The 23,452-nt window shown below is 38.2% G+C and overlaps 1 protein-coding gene across 1 annotated transcript; it reads left to right on the forward strand.

Annotated features, from left to right (window-relative positions):
• The first annotated feature begins 3,879 nt into the window (after positions 1-3,879).
• Positions 3,880-22,435, forward strand: LOC146630637 (uncharacterized). The gene is made up of 6 exons (XM_085356587.1): positions 3,880-4,061; positions 4,361-4,442; positions 8,988-9,369; positions 9,898-10,041; positions 10,151-10,209; positions 22,319-22,435. Exons 1-6 carry the CDS (start codon positions 3,880-3,882, stop codon positions 22,433-22,435), a joined length of 966 nt encoding a protein of 321 aa, XP_085212713.1.
• The last annotated feature ends 1,017 nt before the right edge of the window (positions 22,436-23,452 follow it).

Here is a 23,452-nt window from a genome sequence, read left to right on the forward strand (position 1 = left end):
AGATGTACTAAACAGGCACTTTCTCTTTAATGGTGTCAATAAATAGCCACATCGCCATCTAGTGACATTTAGAGGGAATATGAGCTTCAAAACTGGCATTTGAAGTCATACTTGCAGCTGCTTTGTGCAGTATAGTGCTGACCTTGTGTATGTCATTGGGGATATAAACGTCCATTCAGGTATTCTACACACAGACAAGGTGTACAAACAAATGCACATATCTATCTTGTTCTTTCTCCCAGACACTCACAAAAATACACACACCAACACACATAAGTTCCAAATATCTACTTAAAAGTGACTTTGTACACAGAGTATGAACTGCAGCTTTTGTCCACAGAAATCACACTTAGTCAAAGAAAGCACACGGATGGTACTTGCAGAGCCAAAAAACTTATATTGATATTAATGTGCTGCATAAAGTTAGCCAGATAAAAACATGTGGGTAAACAAAAATAGGAGCTTGCATAAACCCTTTTTTGTGTTTGTTTTCATGTTTGTTTGTTGTTTACCTCTACAACAAAAACATTTTAAAACTCATTTTGGTTAAAGCTGTTGTACTGTTATAAAGTGGCTAGCCTCTAAGGCCTTCAATGCTTGTGTGTACAGAATCAGACACTAAGCCTGAGTTTTGATTGTAAAAAAAATGCTGTTTTACATTTAAAAATACTTGACCTCCCCCCTGACCCTTACTCAAATCTTTATATTTAAAGGTATACATTAGCCACCCACAACATATCTTACATCCTATATATTTTCACTGCCAGTATGTATACTACAGTTTGCAGTTGTAGTACTCCCTGGCACTCTTGTTTGTACAAAGCTAACCTATAGACAAGTAAGTAACAAGATAATATTCTTCTGATGATAAAACTGAGCAAGTTATTTGTTTTATATGTATTTTAAATAACAGTTTAATAAAGAAATTATGTTTATTGTCATGTTTTTCCTGTAATATCACTGTGCCGACAGTTTGTCCAAGATGTGGTTAAGTAATAGTTAAATGAGATTAATTAAACACAATGTGAAATGCAACATTGTTACACTGAAAAAAAATCTTTTTATACTGACATCAAAGTTTCCACACAGTTATGAAACTCTGCACAAACCGCTTCCTGTCCTGTACGAGTGCATACACTAAAATGGGGGCTGAAGATGTTGACCATGCTGTTGACATTTACAGAGGTGGGAGCAGTTGTGGTTTCTGCAGGTCTATGCTTCTTGCTTGATGTTGCAGAGGGGTAGCTGTAAGCTGCGATGCTGACAATGCTTGCACTGCAAACACTGTTGCGAAAGTCAACTCATAGTTGCACTAACATACAACCACAACTAACATTTGCAAATAGGTTGTGAAATATAAATAGCTTCATTTCAGCCTGCCCCGCATTTAAGTTGTGATAAATGTTCAGCCTAGTTTAACCTCTTCAGGGACTGCTCTGCCACACCATTTCTGTTTACCACTCTGATGGGCGGCAATTTAAGTTTCAATTTTTTGAAATATATGCAGCATGGCATCATGCATTTTTTTCCCTACTACAACAGAGCTCTTTGTACAGTATCTTTTAATCTTATTTATATTGTACTTTATTCTATTGTATATAGTATTTTATTCCTTTTGTATAGTTTACTATTGTATTATTGCTTATCCTATCCTATTGTGTTTTTGTTAACTTTTACTGCTCTTAAACTCGTACTTACTGCCATGACCAAAAAATTTGCCACGTGTGGGACTAGTAAAGATTATTTTATCTTATCATGTGAAAATCATTCTAGAAGTCAAAGAACAGTCAGAATTTACAAACCTATTTAAATATTCAGACATTATTTTATTAGTTATCACTTCTGTGAGCATGCCATGAAAAAAGTGGTCACATTGACATTTTTCTGCTGGCTGACGTAGAGTTAAACAAAAAATTTGTATCTACCTCGCTTTCAGGGACAAAGACCAATAAAAGCAAACTATTATTTAAGTTTAAAACAAAACCTTGATATTCAAAAGCATTTTTAGTTTTCAGCTTTATAAAAAATGTCCAGGAAATAGCCTTGGCTTGTTTCCATTTTCTTGAAAAATATTTTACCAGAACTCATAACAAAGTTAAGCTGTGAGTACATATCTCTGGTTCTCTATTGTGAGCCGGTTTAAAGTCTTTTGCATCTGGGTGATGAGGAATAGTATAGTAATACTTCTCCTATTAATGTATTAATCCAAGGGGATGTCATAACAGACTGGTTGAATGAGTTTGAATTTGACACTGTTGGAGTTTTTGGAATTATTATTCAACCTGTCAAAATTAGTTTTTGTAAATAGACAGAAACCTAAATAAAACTGCTTGTGCTCAAGTCCCACTACAGGCTGTCAACCTAAATGCCTTAATAATACATTTATAAATGATTTTGCCACTTATCTGATTAAGATAACATTTACATTTGTTATGTTTGATCACATTTTTATTCTGTACACAAAGTTTTAAGTACTTGAATAACATGTAAAAATATTTGTAATGGTTAGGGTGGATGACAAAAAAGATATTATTACCAACAAATGACAACTACTTTCATCATATGTCCATTGTATATCAAATTCAATTGTATAACATGTTTGACTGGTAGGAAAGAGCTTCCTTAACCCTCTTTTGCTGACTGAACGAGATTTTCTGGTATAATTCATTATAGGTAATACTGTGCATAGCCATAATTAGCAAACTGATAGAGAATTAGCCTTTACTTAACACTTATTACTGCTAAAATGATCAAATTAAGAAGTAAATTGTAAACAGATTTATATATGCAAACAAGCTGTAACTTTACAAAAACCATCCAGATGTTTGTAGGTGATTTTTATACTTGTTTAAAAGACATTATAAGAAGGCAGATGGAAAAAAGGGTGGAGTATTCACACAACTGTGAATCTTTGTGTCTTGTTTCTCACACTGAATAGTTTTGTTTTTACTTTTTTACTTTCATTTGCACAAGCTGTTTGGTTGGCCAGCGATTCTCAGAAAAGTTTAGGTTTAGGAAAGAATTGTGGTCTAGATTGAAACAAGTCAGCTCATGACCCAGAGCCTTCTCACTATTGTTGCATCACATGCATCAAGAAATACACCAGTCTCTGAGACACCCACAGCTTTGACACTGAATAATAATTTTTAGTGCACCAATTTATGGCATAGGCATATTGTTCATTTTAACATTACTGATCATTGGTAAATATTGTTTATTAGTAATAATTGTTTTAGTTAAAAATATTTTTTAACTAAAGCATTGTTTTTAACATTATATTACAGTTTTTTGCAGTCGCTAACAAGCGTTTGTCCAAACAGTTGTCACATTTGCAAAACTCTAAACACAATTAGCACAGCATCGGTCTGTTGTGGCCATACCATTCACACATTTCATGTCGTGTTCACCCAATATGCAGTCAGTGAACACATTTCCACAATGCTTACATTTTCTTAACAGACAAGCTATACCTCCCAACAAAATTATGGACTGTTTTTGTAGTATCTACGAATGTTAACACACAGCATCCCACAATAGCAAAAACAATATTCCAAACCTTAGATACAGTATAAAAACCTCTGCTTCTGCAATGATATCAGTACAAAAACAATATCAATATCAAAAATATATCTCAGCTGATAATAAACAAACAATTGAATAATTGACACACAGCTGATTTATGTTGGGTAAATTGGGCCAACCACAGCTTCTTCCATTCTGGCTTAGACTCAGTGGGGTTTATAAGGCAAGACCTTGAGGAGTGATGTTTTTGGAAACAAGAAAAAGACAAACACTGTAATGTCTGGTCGAGGAAGAGTAAGAGCAAGGGGCCCAGGGAGAAGAGCAGGCCCAAGGAGAGGGCAAGGTAGAGGTGTAAGAATGCGTGGTGGTGGCATTCCAAGGGCTGCAAGAACAGTAGTCAGTGATGAAATCCGTGCCACTATCATTGACCATGTAATCAACCATGGTCTTTCACTAAGAGAGGCTGGTGAAAGAGTGCAGCCCAATTTGAGGCGGTCAACGGTTGCCTCCATTATACGCATCTTTCAACAAACCAACAGGTAAGTATTGCATTTTACATGGATTGTTTCTATTCTCACTTGACATGTCAATATGGTCATACAGTAATGCATATGTTGAATTTTTTGTCTTTCTAAAGAATGCAACGTCTTCCACCCTCTGGGGGAAGAGGAAAGCTCCTCAGTAATGATCAGGAGCTTGCCATTGTAGAAATGGTTACTGCAAATAATTCAATAAAACTGCGTGAAATTCAAACTAGAATTGTGGCGGACCATGAGATATTTGACAATATCGATAGAATCAGCCTCACAACCATTACGCGGACATTGTCCAAACACAGAGTGCGGATGAAGCAGATCTACACTGTTCCCTTTGAGAGGAACAGTGAGGGGGTCAAGGAGCTACGACGACAATATGTCCAGGTATAGTGTATATTCAATCCAATGTCCAGTTCTATAAGCTTTGCACTTTGCAAGTAGGTAACCTACACAATACTAGGTTACAGTACAGTATGGTATACAGTAATAACATGACTTACATAAACTTTGTTTCAGAGAGTTATGGAATTGGAAGCCAACCAAGCCCCTCATGAATTCATATACATCGATGAGGCAGGATTCAATCTGGCCAAAAGGCGTCGACGTGGACGAAATGTAATTGGAAAAAGGGCCACAGTTGATGTGCCAGGACAGAGAGGGGCAAACATTACCATGTGTGCAGCAATTGCAAATGCAGGATTACTCCTTCACAGATGTCAGGTTGGACCCTATAATACAGAGCGCTTGCTTGCCTTTCTCAATGATCTCCACCAGCGCCTGGTTCCAGAGCAGGGTCAGGAGGGTGAAAACATGAGGACCTTTGTAATTACCTGGGACAATGTGGCTTTCCATCACTCGCAAGCAATAACAACATGGTTTGAAGTCCACCCAAGACTGGTAAGTCTCTTCCTTCCACCCTATTCACCTTTCCTCAACCCCATAGAGGAGTTTTTTTCTGCATGGAGGTGGAAGGTTTATGACCATCAGCCACATGACCAGATGTCCCTCCTTGAAGCCATGGATGCTGGCTCCAGGGACATCACAGTTGACGATTGCCAAGGGTGGATCCGACATACCAGGCGATTCTATCCCAGGTGCATCGACTTGGGTAACATCAGATGTGATGTTGATGAAAACATGTGGCCTAACCCTGAAGATCGCAGAGATTAGATGCAAATTTTTTGTCTTTTTTTTAGCCCCCCTCCCCCTCCCCCCTTTTTATCTTGGCTTTTTGCTGTTGTTTTTTTGTTCAGAATGCTCTTGTGTGTTTCATGGATATTTTGTTCACTGTAAGCAATACTGTAAAACTTTCTCTGTCCTATCATACCGTGTTTCTACTGTACCTCCTGTAGTAAACAGTGGAGAAACAAAAACTTGTTTGCTTTTTACTGGAATGCTTTTGAATGTGAACATTACTGTACATGTGGACATACAGTTACCAACCAAGACATTTCTGGTGTCAAAATGGTGGATTGCATGTTTCGCATGCAAATACCTGTAAAACTGAAACATAAAAGTCTATGCAGTTTTTGTAATGTCAATAATAGCCAGTATTTTGAAACCTGGTGTACTTTGATTGACTGCATGTACCTTGTGAGGTGAAAACAAGTGTTATTCTTTGACAGACTAATTTCATTTTGAGTCAGATTTATAGTGTTTTTGTACAGTTAGTGTGTGCAGAGAAAGATGTGTTCTATTTTGAAATGAAGAGTTAGTATATATTTAACAAAATGTATTTTTGAGAAGAAAATTATCCATTTGGCCAATTGTGTTTTGTAGGTGTGAGTCTGTGTTAAGAGTTTAGAAAAAGTATCTGAAGTATGGGTAGGCGCTTGTTAGCGATTGAAAAAAACTGTAACAATATACTAAATCTGTGGAAGGCTGTCCCAATAAATATCTGTTCCAAAAGAAATAGCACTCTCTGGTGGACAGTGTCAGTTCATCAACTCCAAATGCCAGTAGAACCCAAGCGAATTGATATTGGAAGGATTTCAAAACCCAGCTCAGTTAGCTGAACTGTTTGATGTATTGCTTAATTAAAACTAAAACTTTTCAGCTATCTTTGTAATAGGGTCATAAACCTACAGATCATTCCTTCAATCATCATATTTTTGGAACAACTAGAACAAGTGCTTCTGACTGAATGTAAAAAGCATTAGTGATAGTTTGTCATTATAAATTTGAAATGAAATAACTGATTCTGGATTAATAGATCTTTAAAATTAATTACAGAAACTTGGTTAGAACAAATATTTACATATTTTTTCTGTATTATATATCAATTGCAAATGTCAGTTCCCTTGTTATAATACTTCATGTACTGAATTGCTTTAGAGGGTGGGGTGGAAGTGGGGGTGGTGGCTGTGGTGCGGGGGCACTGACCTCATTACTGACATCTAGAAAGTGTCACAGTTTTTCAAACAGGCTGACCTAGAAAAAATACCATAGGACCACAGCAAGCATAAAAATAAAGATGGCAGATCACATGATCAGATAGTCCTTGTCCAATCTGATAGTGCTTGAGAGCAAAGTCTATATAGAATGTAAAATTTAAAGGGTTAGTGCATGCTAAGCTGCTTCTGCATCCCAGTCTCTGGATTTCCTCCTTTTTCCTCTTTTTGGCTACTTTTTAAACTCACTGGCTGTAGGCTGAGTCACAGGGGGCTATATACAGGGTTTGAAGCTGCACTTCAGAGTCTGTGGCCATTTTGGTTTCCAATCAAAGCACCACAAGTTTTTGAGAGCTTGTCTATGCTATGCTATTGTTTATATTAAGTTTATGTTAGCTTGTTGTTTTGCTTGTTTCTCAGTAAATGATCAGTTTCATTGTTTTGTGTTAAGTTTGTGAAAAAAAGCCTGTAGAGGAGACAACCCATTTTTGTTTAATCACCACCCCTTTGTCATGTTTTTCCTTGAGTTGCTAGGAGCTCATTTGTAAGTTTAAAACGTTTTTTTTGTGTGTGTGTTTTGCGTGCGTTTTAACTAAAGGCTTTTGGTTTGGGTTTTTTTTTTTCTTTTTGCTGATTTGACTCTTCAACAACTTTGAAAGCTCCTACAGCAGCAGCAGATTAATTAGCTTTTACCCATAAGAGTGGGTTTGTGATAACTCCTCTGTTCCAAAGGTTGAATGGGAATGCAATGTTCATAAAAAGGGTCATGCTGTTTCTGAGTGTTTAGCCTTAAAGCACAAGCACATCAAATGACAGCAAGCAGACAACATGGGTGGGGTTAATAGAAACCATTTAGCCCACTAAATAGTCAGCATGAAGACTTGAGGAATTTGCCTTTAACAAATAAACCAGAGGATGAACAACCTATTAAAATATCAGTGATATTGTTGGATTCTGGTCTTTATTAATGTGATATGCTTCCCTGCATACTCACTATAGTTCAGGTAAACGTTTCCTCTCTGGATAAATGCTATGTGTAAAACAGGAACAAGTGCTACTGTTCTTACCTACTTAGGTTTGCTGGCAATTCCTTTCTCTCAATCTTTCAAAGCCTGAACCTTTAAATAATTGCCAGAAAATTCTAAAGTTTTGAAAATGACGTGTTTATTATGACTTTTACCAAAACTCCAACCCTAGAAACACACACACATACATTTAAACAAAACTGTTTACTCAGTGCATTCAATCTAAAATAGGAGAAACTTAAGTTGGTCACTTAAGTGACTGGAACTTATGAGTAATCAATGTGATTTAATTTATTAATACAAATCAAACTGAGTTCTTGAGGTTTCTATTATTTATTAGATTTATTTATCAGTTTATCTCAACTAGGCAGTCATACAAGTCATTTGTTCTTCTGTTATATTACCATTGTGGTTTAAGGACCACAAAATATCCCTTTATTTTAATTTTCATATTTATTTCCTATCCTATTCATAGGTCACGAGCAGTTGTCTAAGCATATCGTCACTGCATATCGTACTGTGTATGACTGTGTATGTGACAAATAAAATTTGAATTTGAATTTGAGAGGTCAGAAGTGAAATAAAAAAAAACATTTTTGATTCTTAATAGCATTAGTTTTTGGTTTCTTTTTCGTTTTCTCCAGTTTTGTTAGACTCAGGCAATAAAATAACTTGATAAGGCTAGGAAAAGATCTTGGTTTGGCTCAAAACAGACCCTTTTACAGTATTTAGCACATTTTTTAAGGCTTGTTTTTTTGTGTTTCACCCAATCTAATACAATACAATACAATACAATTTTATTTATATAGCACATTTAAAAACCAGAGGTATGGCAAAGTGATTCACAGAACCAATTAAGAGCAATAATAAATAGAAATAAATAAAATAATAAAAATAAAATAATATACTGACAGGTGGGAGAGATAACTAATCAATAGTAAACCAGGCATAGTAGTAGGCACAAGCCGAAAGGCTGAAGGTTAAATCATTATAAACATTAATCAAAGCAAAAAACACAAGTTACAGTACACATAAAAGGCTAAATAAATACGTTTTTAATGGAGATTTAAAAGATTGAATTGAATCAGACGTCTGATTTAATTCAATAGCAATCTAAAGATATTAAAGAACACTAATAAACTTGTAATATGCACCAGAGTTCAAAGAGATATCAAGACGAGTATCACAGATGAGAAATTTCTGCATGACAAGCCAATCACCGCTTTGACTTCCTTAAATGGAAACGCCATGTGCATGATATATACACTATCTGTCTTTGAGCTCTCAACTATCATCACAGATGGCTGGGCTGCATGTGTTTGTGGTTGTTCTCTTGGGTAATTCTTAAGATAAGAGAATTTGATGTTTTTTAAGAATAATCAGTGTCTGCATTGTCATTCTTATTGTTGTTGTTGAGGGAATTTGTTTTTACCAGATGGGAATTCAAGTAAACTGCTTCACATTTCATTTTCTTATACCAATCTGTTTGTATTCCAGGAGTGGTCTCCTGTCAGAATTGGATTTCTGCATCAGAAGTGATAATCCATGCAGGACACAATATCACCCTCTATTGTGACTGCAAATTATCCTCTGGAGTATATATAGTATGGTACAGGGATTGTTCTCATGAGAACCAGCCATCTCTTGTTTTAAAACTGAAATATAATTCATGGGGAAATAACACATTTGACCTACTGAACCCCTTATCGCATTTTCAATTTGTGAGGAATTTTTCCTCTGAGTCCTATGACCTTATGATTTTAAACGTCACTGATTCTGATGAAGGCCTCTACTACTGTGGAACAGAACAACAACGGCTGGAGGATAAAGAATTCATCGTGCCCAGATTTATTTACACATATGGCAATGCCACAACAAGAATCATAATAGGTGAGTGTTTTTGTCAGGTTTTTCTTTTGTATGATATTTCATGTGATCTTAATTGATATGGAATTTGAGTGATGTTGTGCATCATAGTTTACCAGAACACTCAAGGAAATATTGTTTTTTAATATTTTTCAAAGAATTCTTACAAAATCAGAGACCCCTTGCTACTTACATGCAAACCATTTGGTATACATTTATTTTTCATATAATCACAGTATCACAAACCCCTGGGTTGTTTTTTCTTTTTACACTTCATTTCTGAAAAAAAAAGTTTCCAATTTGAAAAAAACAGTAGCGCAGTGCAGTTATCAAAATCAATCAACCCATGTCAAGAAATCAAAGGAAAAAGCCACAATTGTATAGCAGTAACAATTTTCAAAAAATGTCTATTCATTCTGCAAATAAAACTTAGCATGGGTTGTAACAGAAGATTGATAACAGCATTCATTTTATGATCATGGTCAAAGAAATCATGAAATTCCTTTATGAGATTAAAATACAATTAACCTACTTATTAGAGCTTTTTGTTTGATCCAGGTTTCAGCAAACATCACCAACCTCCTCAGAACTGTGACCTATGTTGGATGCTGCTACTCTCTCTTTGTCCAGTTTTTGCTGGCATCTCCTCACTCTTCTCCTCACTTCTGGTTTATCATCTATGTAGGAAAAGATTTATTAACTGTAAGTATTACTATTCATATGCCGTTCGTTTAAATCAAGAAACTCAGAATCAAAACATTTCTAATTTCAGTCCATTGTTTTGATTTTGTAACGTAATTTTTTTTCAAAGCTGAAGAACCTGAAGTTGACCAGATACATCCTAAAACAAGACGTCTAACAAGAATAAAGGTAATTTACAGAATGTTTTAACTTTATATTATACTACAGTAATAGCATTACAGTAGAACAAAATGGAGCTTCTAACAACAAACGTGACCTCTGTTAGATTATAATATTATTTTATGCCATGTTATACCCCTAATTAAAGATTGTGAATTATTATGTAGTTTTAGTTTGCATTATTCTCCTGAATTAGAAGAAGCTGATAACTATTGCATTAGTTAAACTGATTTGCATTACATTAAACTGCTGACTTGTTGTGAATGAATGATATTGTTTTATGATGCATTATATTGCTGAGTTATAAGAAATCTAATTTGTCTGAGTAGAAGAGAACAGAGTGTGCTGGAGTTTTCTGCCCCATTTCAGCAGGAGCAGATAAACAGGGAGCCAAGGTCGTAGCTTAGGCGCTGTGTGAGAGAAAGCATGTGAATGTTTAGGCTTTGTATGATAAGGTGGAGGCACCAGAGGCTATAAAAGTTTGAGCAATGCTCCACCATTTTGAGATTTTGAGGCTGTCTGCATCAGTGTCCATCTCCCACGTGTGTGTGATCATTAAATCATCGTTTGACTCAACCCGACCGGACCAGTGTTGTTATTGTGGTTTTTCTCTTGTCTCCATCCCCAATATTTTGAACCTTAACATTTTGGGGGCTCGTCCTGTGGTATTGGGGTGGAATTTAAAAGTTTGGACGGTCCGAGGTTGTCGAACGGACAGGCATGAGCCAGTGGTCTGATTTGAGTGGACAAAAGCCGGCTTATCTAAAGGTAAGGCACTACCTGTTGAATTATTTCCAAAATGTGCCAAATTGGATATGACTAAATTAAAGTCTACTCACTGAAATTACTGGTAGAGTGTCTGTTTTGATTTTGATGAGAATCACCGTGTGTTATGCAGTTAAAGTTGCTTAAGAGTATTTAATGAAGTTGAAGAAATATGAAACTGTTCCCAGAAGTAACAGAGAATGTTGGGTTTGAGTCCCTGGATATTGAGCTGAAGGCTCAGGTAGTTTGGTAGGGAAATTAGGACAGAAACTGTTCCCAGAAGTAACAGAGACTGTTTAATTGGTCGTAAAAAAGTTATCTTTCTTCGGTGAGACCTGTTATGGTAAAATTTCTCAAAATCGGTTAGGTGAAAATTATTATAGGACGGCACTGGAAGATGCTAAGAAGCACATAGCCCGGGGGTTACGCCCCCTCCTAGTCGTGGACGCGCGGCTTTGACCTGTCGGCGAACAGGGTTAGTTCAGTTTGGCTTATCTGTGGGGTACAGGGCATCCTGAAATAAGCTAGGAGTTACCGAGTCTCCTCACCGTTTTAAACGGTGTCATGTGCTTGTTTGGATACTGTTAAATTGAGTTAGGGATTTAGAAGTTAGGTCAGAAACTGTTCCCAGAAGTAACAGATACTGTTTGATTGACTACAAAAAAGTGAGACTTTCTTCGGTGAGACCCGTTATTTTAAATTTGTCGAAATTTGTTAGGTGCTGAATCTGTCAGGCCTGTCAGTGATTGTAAATATAAGACGTCTTTGTAATATAAAATAATAGAGTTTTGCCTGAGCTTTGTGTGAGACTCTGTGTGACGTGCAGCTGCAGCGCTGCGAGCTATTTTTAGACGGTGTGTGAACATGCAAATGAGCGGTGACACGCACAGAGGACTTTTGTTGCTGTTTAGCGTGTTTTTGAGTTTTATAATTTTGATTTGCAAACAATGATACATGCCTGTAATTAAAACGCTGATTTTGCTGATTATGATACTACAAATAAGGTTTTGAATGACTAGGGTGTGAATGATGTTGGGTTTTAAAGCTGAAACTCAGAGAGGAGTGTGTTGGGAGACTGGCATGTAGTCTGCAGTGCAAAGGTGGGCGTCTTGCCTGCTAGTCTATTTAACAGTGATGAAAATGATATTAAATAAATCTCTCAGTGTGTTGATACAGGTGGCTATGGGGCTGGACCAACTGCCCCCACAAGCACGGCGGCCGAAGCAAAATTATAGTAATGGAAACCAAACTCAGCAAGAATCAGCAGCTGTGGAAAAGACAGCAGCTAGCAGAGAATTAAAGGAGAAATTAAGAGAAGTTTTACACATAAAATTGCGGCCAACAGACTTGTGGAGGTTGGGAAGGCGCCTGGAGCATCACAACAAAAAGGTGAAATAAAAACACACACAAGCAGAGAAATGTGAGAGAGAGGCACGTGCTAGAGAAATGCCTCGTTTGAGAAAAAACGTTAAATTAGCCCATGTACAAACGCACATACACGCAATGAAGAAACAGCTTACACCCATGAACATGTGAAGATTTTCCAGCAACTTTAAAGCAGTGAAGCTTAACATACACCCGCCGTTACACAATAAAGTTTATCCACTACTAACAAATAAACCCTCTGGGTTGCAGGACAACAACTTAACTTAAAAAAAAAAAAAAAAAAAAAAAATCACAACCAGTGATAACACGACAAATTTAGTGGTTAATAAAAGTCAAATTGTGACATGTTTTCTTCTGATTGATTAATACAAGTGATTACTGAATGAAAGAAAATTCCATTTTTGTGCTTTAAACATGATCTTAAGAATTTTAACATGTACCTGTGTTGTCCTGTCAGCTTGGTGGGTTATGAGAGGATTATATGGTGAGAAAAAACAAAAAAAGGGGGAGAGAAGGCTGACACAGGGCCTGGTCCCGTTGTTTTTCCCCTCTCTGAATAACACAGCCAATACAACATGATTTTCCTGTTCGTTTGTTTTTGTTTTTGTTTTGTTTTTTCTCTTTATGCTTGATTACAGGCTGCTTTGTCGGCCCGGAAAAGCCGAGGCTGACCCTGGACTCCTGCTCTCCCCTCTACCATCGTTGCTCTCTCCTTTACCATCTTCGATGTGACTCTGACCAAATGCTAAAGCAGCTGGACCCACAACAACTTGAAACTGTCAACAGTGCTGCAGGAAAACGATCTCAGGCAGCAGAGACGGAGAGAGTTAAATCCAAGGCCCGTTTCACTACACGGGGAGATTTCCGTCAGCGTCTTTTCTTTCTGAGAAGACTGAGAAAGGCCCGGCTCCCACCACCAATTCTGACCACCTTATATAAAGGAATTATTGAGAGCATCCTGAGCAGCTATATCACTGTCTGGTTCGGGAACAGCACCATGCCGGACAGACAAGCTCTACAGAGGGTTGTGCAATCAGCTGAGCGCACCATCCGCTCCGAGCACCCTGACCTGCACTCAATCTACAGCAGGCGGTGCTGGACCAAGACCAGGAAGATCGTGAAAGACCTCAGCCATCCCAACAACAGACTGTTCTCTCTGTTGCTGTGTACGTGACAAATAAACATCTGGATTTGGAAAACGAGGCACTCGCAAAGTCACCAGCATTGTGCCTGATCGGACACACCCCTCTCACACACTCTTCACACTCTTGCCATATGGAAAAAGACAGCTTCAGCTGACAGAGCTGTGACGAGACGCCCATTAAGCCCAGATGAAAAGTGAGGCCGAGCAAAACCATGCTGACCTTAACCACTCTGCATTAAAACTGTGCAGGACAGTGACGGACCAACAATGACCATCGGGCAGCAAAAAGGGTGTGCCAGAGACAGGAGGAGTAACTGAGGTCAGGAGGCACCTCAGAATGGACAAAACACCAGGAGAAAATAAGCTGAAGGCACAGGTGTCGGGGCTCGGCCAGGAGCTGACCTCTGAGAAGAGCCGAACAGCAGAGCCGCAAAAGGCCGTGGAGCAAAGCAAGGAAAACATCAATGGACTTTAATCTGATTTCTACGGAAAAGACTCTGAGGTTTCTGCCCTCAATAAGACCTCGAGGCATCAGAGCAGAAACTGAGCATGGCCCAGGAGGAGCTAGCTGAAAATCGAACCCATCAGGCTTGGAGTCCAAGACACCGGACTTGAAATCAGGCCGGAGCATCCTGGAGCTAGATGAGCAGTGTGATTTGTCCGGTCTGCTATGGAGCAAACGTTAGGGGGATGGCTTCCTGTCGCCTCTGCCGTCCTCCGATCGTTCAGCGTCCTGGGCTGCCCAGCTCCGGACTGAACGCTCGGGCCGAGACACCCAAACAACCATGGACTCCATTCCCCTGGAATGGGACCACGACTACGACCTGAGCCGTGGGCTTGAGAGTGCAAGCAGGGATCCCAGAGAGCCTTGAGGCCTGTGTTAAACTAACAGAACAAAGATTGAGGTCTTCCACTGGGGAGGTGGAAGCTGCAGACTCTCCTATACACCTTCTGGATGTCAGCCGTTCCACCTGCAAACAAACGGACAGCAGTCGCACTTCTGCAAGCAACAAACGGACATCCAGACAATTGAGCTGCGTATCAAAACCCTGAAGGAAGACCGAAGCAAAAGGGTCAAGTTAAGGAGGAGCGAAATAAGGAGAAGATGCTGGACACTGGAGAAAAGGACTGCCTCAATTGGGGCCAGAACCAGTATGGACAGAACTCTGAGCAGCAGCACCAATGGATGCAAACAGACTGAAAAGGAGGAGGGCAGGACCCAGGGCACGCTTCAGGCCGTGGTTTACCCAGAACACTACAACAGGAAAGTGATGAACACAAACACCCACACAAACACACACATCTACATGCACCGACTCAGAGTGAAAAGAAACATACATATGAACATATGCACTCGTTGATTGAGGGAGAAATGACACACACACACACACAAATTAAAATGTTGATTCAATGAACTGAGAAGTGATCCACACACACACACGCTGATGCAATGAAGAATGCTTTACTAACAAATGCTGCACACAAACATCCAAATACGGAGTTGGTTACAACAGCAAGAACTGATTGATTATTTATTGCTTAAATGTATTTCATGCCACGCAGAGGGCATTTGTGTAGATTTAGAGGACATGGTCTGAAGCACTTTGATAATGAAAACAATGTCTGTGCGTGATGTCTGTTTATGGCTCAAAGCCTCCACTGAATTGTTTACTGTGCTTCACACAGTCTAACAAGGAGCAGTGGTACAGAGCGAAAATGATGAATGAATGGTGTGAGTTTTATTTCGAAGAGATTATGAAAAGGTTGTGTTGATTCAACTTAGTTGTTTACGTTTTTGCCAAAGTAAAGAGTTGGTGTGTAACTAGTGTCCACTATTGAGTCAAGTAAATCCAACATGTTTTGTTGGTGCAAAAAGGAGTTTTGGTTGATCTTTGGGTTTTGTTTGATACTAGGTTGATTCTATCAGTGAGGTTTGGATTGTTTTCTTTCTCTGAGAGAGAAAAGGATGGTTTTATGCTTGGGCATGTTTGTAATGGGCCCCAGTATCTGTTATTATATGAGTGTTTAATTGGTTACGTCTGTGTTTGCTTTCGTTACAGTGCACTGAGATAAGAACATCTGAGAGGTGTGATCCACCGGTGGTGATATTTTGGTATTTTGTGAGCTCCTGATTTAACAAATCGGCTCCTTAATCCAGGCCTGAGAGAGTGAATTTTAAAGTGTTATAAAATATTCTTACTGAAAACAGTCGCGAAGTATTTTTCTCCATGATTATAATGAGCTTGGGAGAAAATTCACTTATATGGGACACTGATCCTGAAGCCTAAAAGGATTGCAGCGAGTCAATCCAGTCCAAAGAAGGAAAAACAAACAAGGAGCTGTTTCCTTTAAAATGATGACGTCATCTTGCTGGTGATGGAGCCTCGAATAGGTTGCGCGTGAGACTCCATTATCAGCAATATCTGGTATGAATGTGTGTGAATGTATGCATGTGACTGGACTGTGACGGACTGACGACTAAAAGTTTTAACTGACTTGGTACTGAGACAAAAACGGTGCCGACTTTAGGATTATTAAATGTCCACAGACAATTCACCCAGCCTGTAAAAGAAGGGTGGATGTTTTGTTTTGCTTTGTTTTGTCTGCAAGAACAGAAGAATGACAGAGACTAAAGAGCTGTAGCTTCACAGCAGTGTGAACTGCAGACTGAACCCTTTGGTTGCTAATTTTGAGCTACTGATGTTTGCATTAAGGAAATTGTGTTTTAGTAGCTGTGTTTTAATTAAGGTATCACATTATATTGTTGGGAATATTAAATGCTAAAGTGAAGAAAAGGTTTGATCCCACTCATGACTGAGCATGTTATTATTAACCATAGTGGGTCAATGTAGAGAGTGAATTAATTTTAGAGAAATAAAGAAAAAACAAACAAAAAACCCTCCACCGAGGTCTATGAATAAGAGGGGAATGATAGACAGCCACACTCAAAATGGAGATATGTAATGATAAACACTGGTCCCCGTCTTTTGGGCGCTTTCTTGAAGTAGTCAACATTTTAAAAGTAAGATAAAATAACAGGGGCATGTGCTGAGGGGTGGTGCTGCACAAGAACAAGAGTAAAATAAAGAAAATATTGTTTTTAGTTTTGAGAAGTGCAAATTAAAATGTACCATTACACTCAGAGGATCAATATGAAGCTTGATATTTGTTAATTTTGAATGAAGTACATGACTGGTGACTGTTCTGTCCTGAGCTTTTGTTTTTACAGCACCCGCTTGATCACACCAACGGTTTCTCGCCACCGAAGAGGGGTACTTGCAAAAAAAAAATAAAGAACGGGGAGGAATATCATCAAAACTGGAAAAAGGTAATCCCCAAAGGGGGTGATAACGCCATAACTTTCACTATGGTCAAATTCTCAAAATTTGACCCTCAAAAATTCTTCAAACATTTAGACACAAAGTGGAGATTTAGATAAATATAATGTCGTAAACCACATAAGCATGAAGTATTTGATTCAATAAGATGGTGAAAAAACAAGCAGCAAAAGGTTGATCATGTTAATGGTGTTTATTCAAGGGTGCAGAGGAGATTATTATTATTAAAGACAACAAATGAAATAACGAAAAGTAGAAGTGGAAAGAATTTGCGTTAACGGTAATAAAATCAAAACAAAAAGGAATATTAACTAAAACTGTACTGAATGTTCACAAAACTAACTAAAATTAACTGGATTTATAGCAAAATGTGTTTGGTTGCATTGATGTGTGCGTGCCCTGCTGTAGTGAAATTAAGGTAGTACGTTAGTCGAGTCGTCTGTGTTGCTGCTCCGTCCACGCGCAGAATCAGGTCAGGAAAAGTCGGGAGACAGCGCCAGAATAGAATTGAGGATGATTTTAATATGACTGTTTTGTAGACATAACAAGAGTCTTGTAGTGGAGAGGGACGTAATGTCCTCCTGAGACCCAGAGAATAAGAAAAAACAGGGAGAAAATATTTTCGTTTTTTCTTTTTTCTTTTTTTTTCTTTTTCTTTTAAATGAATCAAGTGTTATTAAAATAACAATCTCATAAGATGAAGATCAGGGACCAACCCAGAAGTCACTGACACTTCACTAGCTGTAAACTATTGGTTTAGGAATAAGTGATGGCACTGAACTTTCTATTTCACAAAAGTCAATTTATTTAGGATATCTGAGGAAGTACTGATTTTATTTGGAGACACAAAGGAACATTTGGCACTTCCCTCATCTCACATCTGTTTCATTGTTGTACCCAATCATTCTACAACTGAAATGCCTTGGACTGCTAACCATTTCAGGCAAGTGGAGTGAACCATATTTTGCTAGACTCTCATCAGATTGGGGCTTCCTTTTATTGATCTTTGGAGAGAAGTCTTCATTACTGGTATTATTCAGGTCTTGTTCACATGTTTGTCCCAGGTTTCTCAGCTAAGAGGAGCTTAAACCCCAGATACTGTGAGTTCTTTTCACACATTGAGATCACTGATAACTCTCAGCAACGACGTGATCTCGTAGAAACAATTAGGTGTTATGGATTCAACTATAATTGCGACTCTTATTTTTTACTTTACTGGAAAAGATTTCTGCATTTTACCCATATTTTATTTTTAACTCAAAATCAAAATTCCAGATTCTACTACATGTTGGTTTTGCACCAGATAGGATGACAGATTTCAGGTGGCCCTGTGTCTTCCTCTATTACATCTGCCACTGCATCTCGATAATCTTTGTGTGGCTTCTAGTGGGTCCTGACCCTCTCATATTTTGAAAAATCTATGTTTGAATCTCCCTTAATAATTGTGTTAAGAATTCTCTCCGCCTTGGTCAAAAGTTGGGTATTAGGAAAAAGTGAAATAAATATAAATATAAAGTCCCAATGTGTAGAGCACACATTAATAAATTAGTCATGTTCCCTGTGAAAGTAAATGAGCCTAATTCTTAAAGACCCCTGAAATTATTTACTAGATGTTTATTTTTTTGAATAAAATAAGAATCTGAGTTTAACAAAACATTTTAAATGTAAATATCAAGCTTACCTTTCTCTCTTCCATAAAATGTGCTTGTGGGCACGCCAGCCATTTTGAAAAGGTGGGAAAAACAATTGGCAAGGCCACACCCCCACACATGTGACATAATTTTAAAGGTACTGTTGTCCTCTCTAAGAAACATCAGGACTTAGAGGAGTGGCAAGTAGAGTATGAGAGCTACAAGCAAAAAACTAAATGTGTACTACAGTGCGCAAAAAATGAATTACTGGGCCATCAGGGGGTCTTGAGGGACATTTATAAAAAAAAAAAAAAAAATCCCACAAACCTTAAAAGTGCACTTGAAAAGCTCACACAAGAAGGTTAACCTAGCTTACCTAGAAGACCTCATCAGGGGGAGCACACTCCCCCTCTTTGAAGAGCTCACCCACTTAACTCGCATTCCAAGAAAATAGCTAACCCCAGATAAGGCAGCGTGATGTATCCCGAGATAACAGGACTGGGACATCTAAATAAAGGTGTGAAACAATCGCATGGAAAAGGTTATCAATTGACTTCAACCAAAATTAGGAACACTCGGTGCGGCAAGAATTAATAGCTATTAGTCTCAACACCCAAGGATAAGCAGAAGAGCATGATTGATATGATGGAACTGAGAGTTTGTTACACTTAACTTTTGCAAAACACAAATAAAACTAAATTGAAACTAAGGATTTTCAGAAAATAAAAACTAGACTAAACTAGCAAAGAATTGGTAAAAACTAATTACAACTGGCAAAAAATTGAAAATCTGGAGTCGAAACTAAATAAAAAATAAAACCTAATGAAAATGGCGAAACGTTTAAAACTCTGGTGCAGAGATTGGCAAATCTGACCAGGAACGTTATAAAATGGATTGTCAGAACAGTCAGCGTTAAAGCCACATTTGACAGTCCATACTAGGATGGCATTGGACATCTTGGGGGTGGAAAGGGGTTGGTGTGACCAAGGTGTGGTTTGGCTTGTCGTATGTATATTTGAGATCATATGGCTCTGGATGGACCAGTTACCAGGGCATGGAAGGAGGACAGACTCATTAAAGGAGGAGAAGGAATTTCCTGGGATTGGAGATCCTCTGGGTGAGTGGTTGATTAAAAGCATGCATAAAATAGAAGTTATCTGTTGTTATTGATTGGTAATAGATTGATAATTGGCCACATTTACAGCTGTATTGACTTGTTGTGGACGTAGTCGACTTCAGGTTTAAACACTCTCATTAACAGGTTGAAAATAGTGACATTAAAGGAAGAGTATGCAGCGCCACCCTGTCAGACGCCAGTGATGGTGGAGCTCACTGATGAATCAGGTGAGCTGGATTCATGGCTGATTCAAAACTAAGATCCCCCTGCTGTGGTCAGTAAGGGGAGAAAAGGGGGAAATAAAATCAAGAATAAAAGAGGCATTTATAAACGTTTAGGTGTCAAGTGAAATGGGACAAAAGGGGGTGTTTTACTGTTATTTTAATGTCAGCATTATTATTGTATGAGAATCATGCAACAAGCATTGCATCGATGATCATTTATTGAAGCTTTTGACCTTATACTAACATCTGTGTTCCTGTGATTGTTATAACCTCTGATGAATTTTCTATTTACAGGTGTTAGGATAATGATATAATTTTTCATTGCAGGTGTAACCATGATCATTTTCATACATATTGCAACTTGTTGCTCATTGTAGAGTTGTGCTCAAGTTAATAAGGGTTAAAAGCTACAGTCAGCGCGAATGTCTGACTGATCTATTGAGGGGAAAGGCTTCGAGCATAGAAGGCCGCACGCGCTTACATAACATTGATATCATGTTATTCTTTGTGATCTTTTCTTCAATTATGTCTTTAAGGTTAGTTTAAATAGTGGCAGTTAATTAAACGACATTTATTAAAATATTAAATACCTGAGTCAGAACGTTACACGCGGATCACCTTAAGAGTCTGGGAAACTTTGTAGCTGCCTAACTTTTTTTTTTTGAATGTTCTAGCTCCGTTGATTTGACACATTGGAATGTGTCAAAAAAGGGGGGGAAGGTTGAGCTTTAACATCAAACAAGGATTATTTGAACAATTTATAACTTCATTTGTGTCTTTAATAATTTAGGAATGGTAAAGCTTAAGCTAATAGCGGTCCGAGAAGACGGACCTTTTAGAGAATCAGTGAAAAAGCATAAACTATCACTTTCATGTTTAATCATTACTCATTGAAATGAACTGAATAGCGTTTAGAAGATTTGTTAATTTCTTTGTCTTTTGTTAAAAAGAGGGGTTTCAATAATTTTCAGACACACCTTGCAAATGTGCTTATAACGAGTTGGCACTCGGCCTTTTGAAGGTCAGAAGCTTCGTTCGGCGTGACTGTCCGGACTGATAAAGTGTAGGAAACGCCTTGAGTGCAGAGGGCTAAATGCAAACACGCTTACACACACATAAGATATGATTAGAATAAGTCCCTGGGACATTCTGAATGTTTTAGACCAATTTTGAATCACTAGAAGGTCAGTAGATAACAACATTAGATTATTAGGGTTAGGAAGAGAGGTGTTTTGGTTTTCTGTCTCTTACAGAGAAAGGAACAGACACCAGACGAGGCCACAGAGATACGAGGGTCCTTCGCAGCAGAGACAGATACAGTGACTGCCGAGACACCAACTGGGTCCAAGGGTCATGGCGTTTGGGCTCCAGCTAGTCACTTCAAAAGGATGAATCCCATAAATACAGCAATAACCATGAAGGGGTTGACGGAAATCCGGAAACACCAGACCAACGAGGTTCGAGAGGCTCTTGGGCAAAAGGGGGACGCCTTCCTGTTCTTTTCTGGAGGATACACGGGAGACACAGGACCCGAGGATACACAGATCGTTGTTTGAAATAGGGGCAGAATAATCCCCTGATCTGTGTCACGACTGAAGGGTTGTCTAACCCCTGAGGTTGAAGTAAGAAGAACAGAGGATCACGCAACTGGACGACACTGGTAGCTGCAGCAATAAAATAAAGGTTAAGAGCTCTTCGGACAGAGGTTCTAGTCTACGTCTGAATGGTATAAGGGAACACCAAATAAAGCTGTGGGAGAACAGCGGAGTGTCATCTGGACCTGCTATCCTTGTAGTAATAGTTTGTCTTGCACCTGACTTGCGCAAACACAGAGGTCATCTTACATATGGTTTGCCCGTCAGGGGGACAAAGGACCTCAGGAGTGAGAAGAGATGAACCCGGCCACACTGGGCTACAGGGTGTTTGTGAGGTCATTATTCTAATGACCTCATCAGGGGGAATTGTTAGATTATAATATTATTTTATGCCATGTTATACCCCTAATTAAAGATTGTGAATTATTATGTAGTTTTAGTTTGCATTATTCTCCTGAATTAGAAGAAGCTGATAACTATTGCATTAGTTAAACTGATTTGCATTACATTAAACTGCTGATTTGTTGTGAATGAATGATATTGTTTTATGATGCATTATACTGCTGAGTTATAAGAAATCTAATTTGTCTGAGTAGAAGAGAACAGAGTGTGCTGGAGTTTTCTGCCCCATTTCAGCAGGAGCAGATAAACAGGGAGCCAAGGTCGTAGCTTAGGCGCTGTGTGAGAGAAAGCATGTGAATGTTTAGGCTTTGTATGATAAGGTGGAGGCACCAGAGGCTATAAAAGTTTGAGCAATGCTCCACCATTTTGAGATTTTGAGGCTGTCTGCATCAGTGTCCATCTCCCACGTGTGTGATCATTAAATCATCGTTTGACTCAACCCGACCGGACCAGTGTTGTTATTGTGGTTTTTCTCTTGTCTCCATCCCCAATATTTTGAACCTTAACACCTCTTAGGATGAAGATATGTGTTACGCTGCCCTGGAAATCCGTCAGGCATCGCAGAGGCAAAAGAAGAAAACACAGAGTTCTGACTTCTGCACATATTCTGCTATCAATATTTCTAAGGTGTAGAAAATTCTACACCTAAGTGTGAAGCTGTTTTGTGTGAAAGTGTGAAAACTTTTCAAATATGATTTGTTAATATTATAAATATTTTGCTGCAAGCTCCTCTGTTTCTGGTGATGCCAACCTTTACTGCAAATGGTTGAAAATGTACAGAAAATACATTTTTATTTCAGTAATTTTCTTGAATCGGTGTGAGTAATGGATATTTTTGTGGTTCAAAAAGGGACATTTTGGTTCTAAAATACTCTGCATGTGAAGGTTTTGTGTTTTTGTAGCTTCACTCTGAACCGAAATGTACACAAAAATATATATTTTTTAATTGAAATTGTTTTTATTACGATGTTTCAGGCTACATGTCATCTGGTTTGTAAGTGAATTGTTAATTACTTGGCGTTTTTTAGATGTTTTTAGAATATGCTTGCACTTTTTTAAATTAACAGAAAGGTAGGTTGCTATGTGCTTTTTTACTGGGCTGGCCAACTAGAAATTAAATTGGAATAAATCTATTACATAAAGCTTGACTGACGGTGCTGCCTTAAACCATAAAAACTAACAAAAAGAACTATAATGGTAGTTACGTTTTCTATCGACTTGTCTGACACATGACTGTTAACAGAGAGTCTTTTGAGTCTTACTGGGATTATTTTAATGTCCATTTTATTCTTATTTTTCTCTGGTTAGGTTCAGTCAATGCAAAATACTTGGGAGGGGCTGGAAATACTTAGAACTTGGAAAGGGCTTAGTTCAAAGTACCTTTTCACAGGTTTTAGAAAAGCTCTTTTGCTCTGTTTTCTGTTTTATCAGTTGTTACTTTTTACTGGTAGAGTGGTTTTTACTGGTATAACCAGTAAAAACTATTGTTATAACTAGAGATGGACCGATCCGATATTACGTATCGGTATCGGTCCGATACTGACCTAAATTAGTGGATCGGATATCGGAGAGAAATAAAAAATATAATCCGATCCATTAAATATCAAAAAAGCACCTCACAAAACTTGCGACATGGCATAACTCGGCTCA

This window comes from Diplotaxodon limnothrissa, linkage group LG6 (genome assembly GCF_057381915.1).
Source record: "Diplotaxodon limnothrissa isolate DT_005_m linkage group LG6, D_limnothrissa_male_GT1.1, whole genome shotgun sequence".
NCBI classification, from domain to species: Eukaryota; Metazoa; Chordata; class Actinopteri; order Cichliformes; family Cichlidae; genus Diplotaxodon; species Diplotaxodon limnothrissa.

What these genes read in the sequence shown, in the direction of transcription:
- LOC146630637 (XM_085356587.1), top strand. Translation starts at nt 3,880, where the DNA reads ATGCGTGGTGGTGGCATTCCAAGGGCTGCAAGAACAGTAGTCAGTGAT. An exon ending in ATCTTTCAACAAACCAACAG is followed by an intron (nt 4,062 to 4,360) that starts GTAAGTATTGCA and finishes GTCCAAACACAG; the next exon opens with AGTGCGGATGAAGCAGATCT. An exon ending in AAGAATCATAATAGGTGAGT is followed by an intron (nt 9,370 to 9,897) that starts GTTTTTGTCAGG and finishes TGTTTGATCCAG; the next exon opens with GTTTCAGCAAACATCACCAA.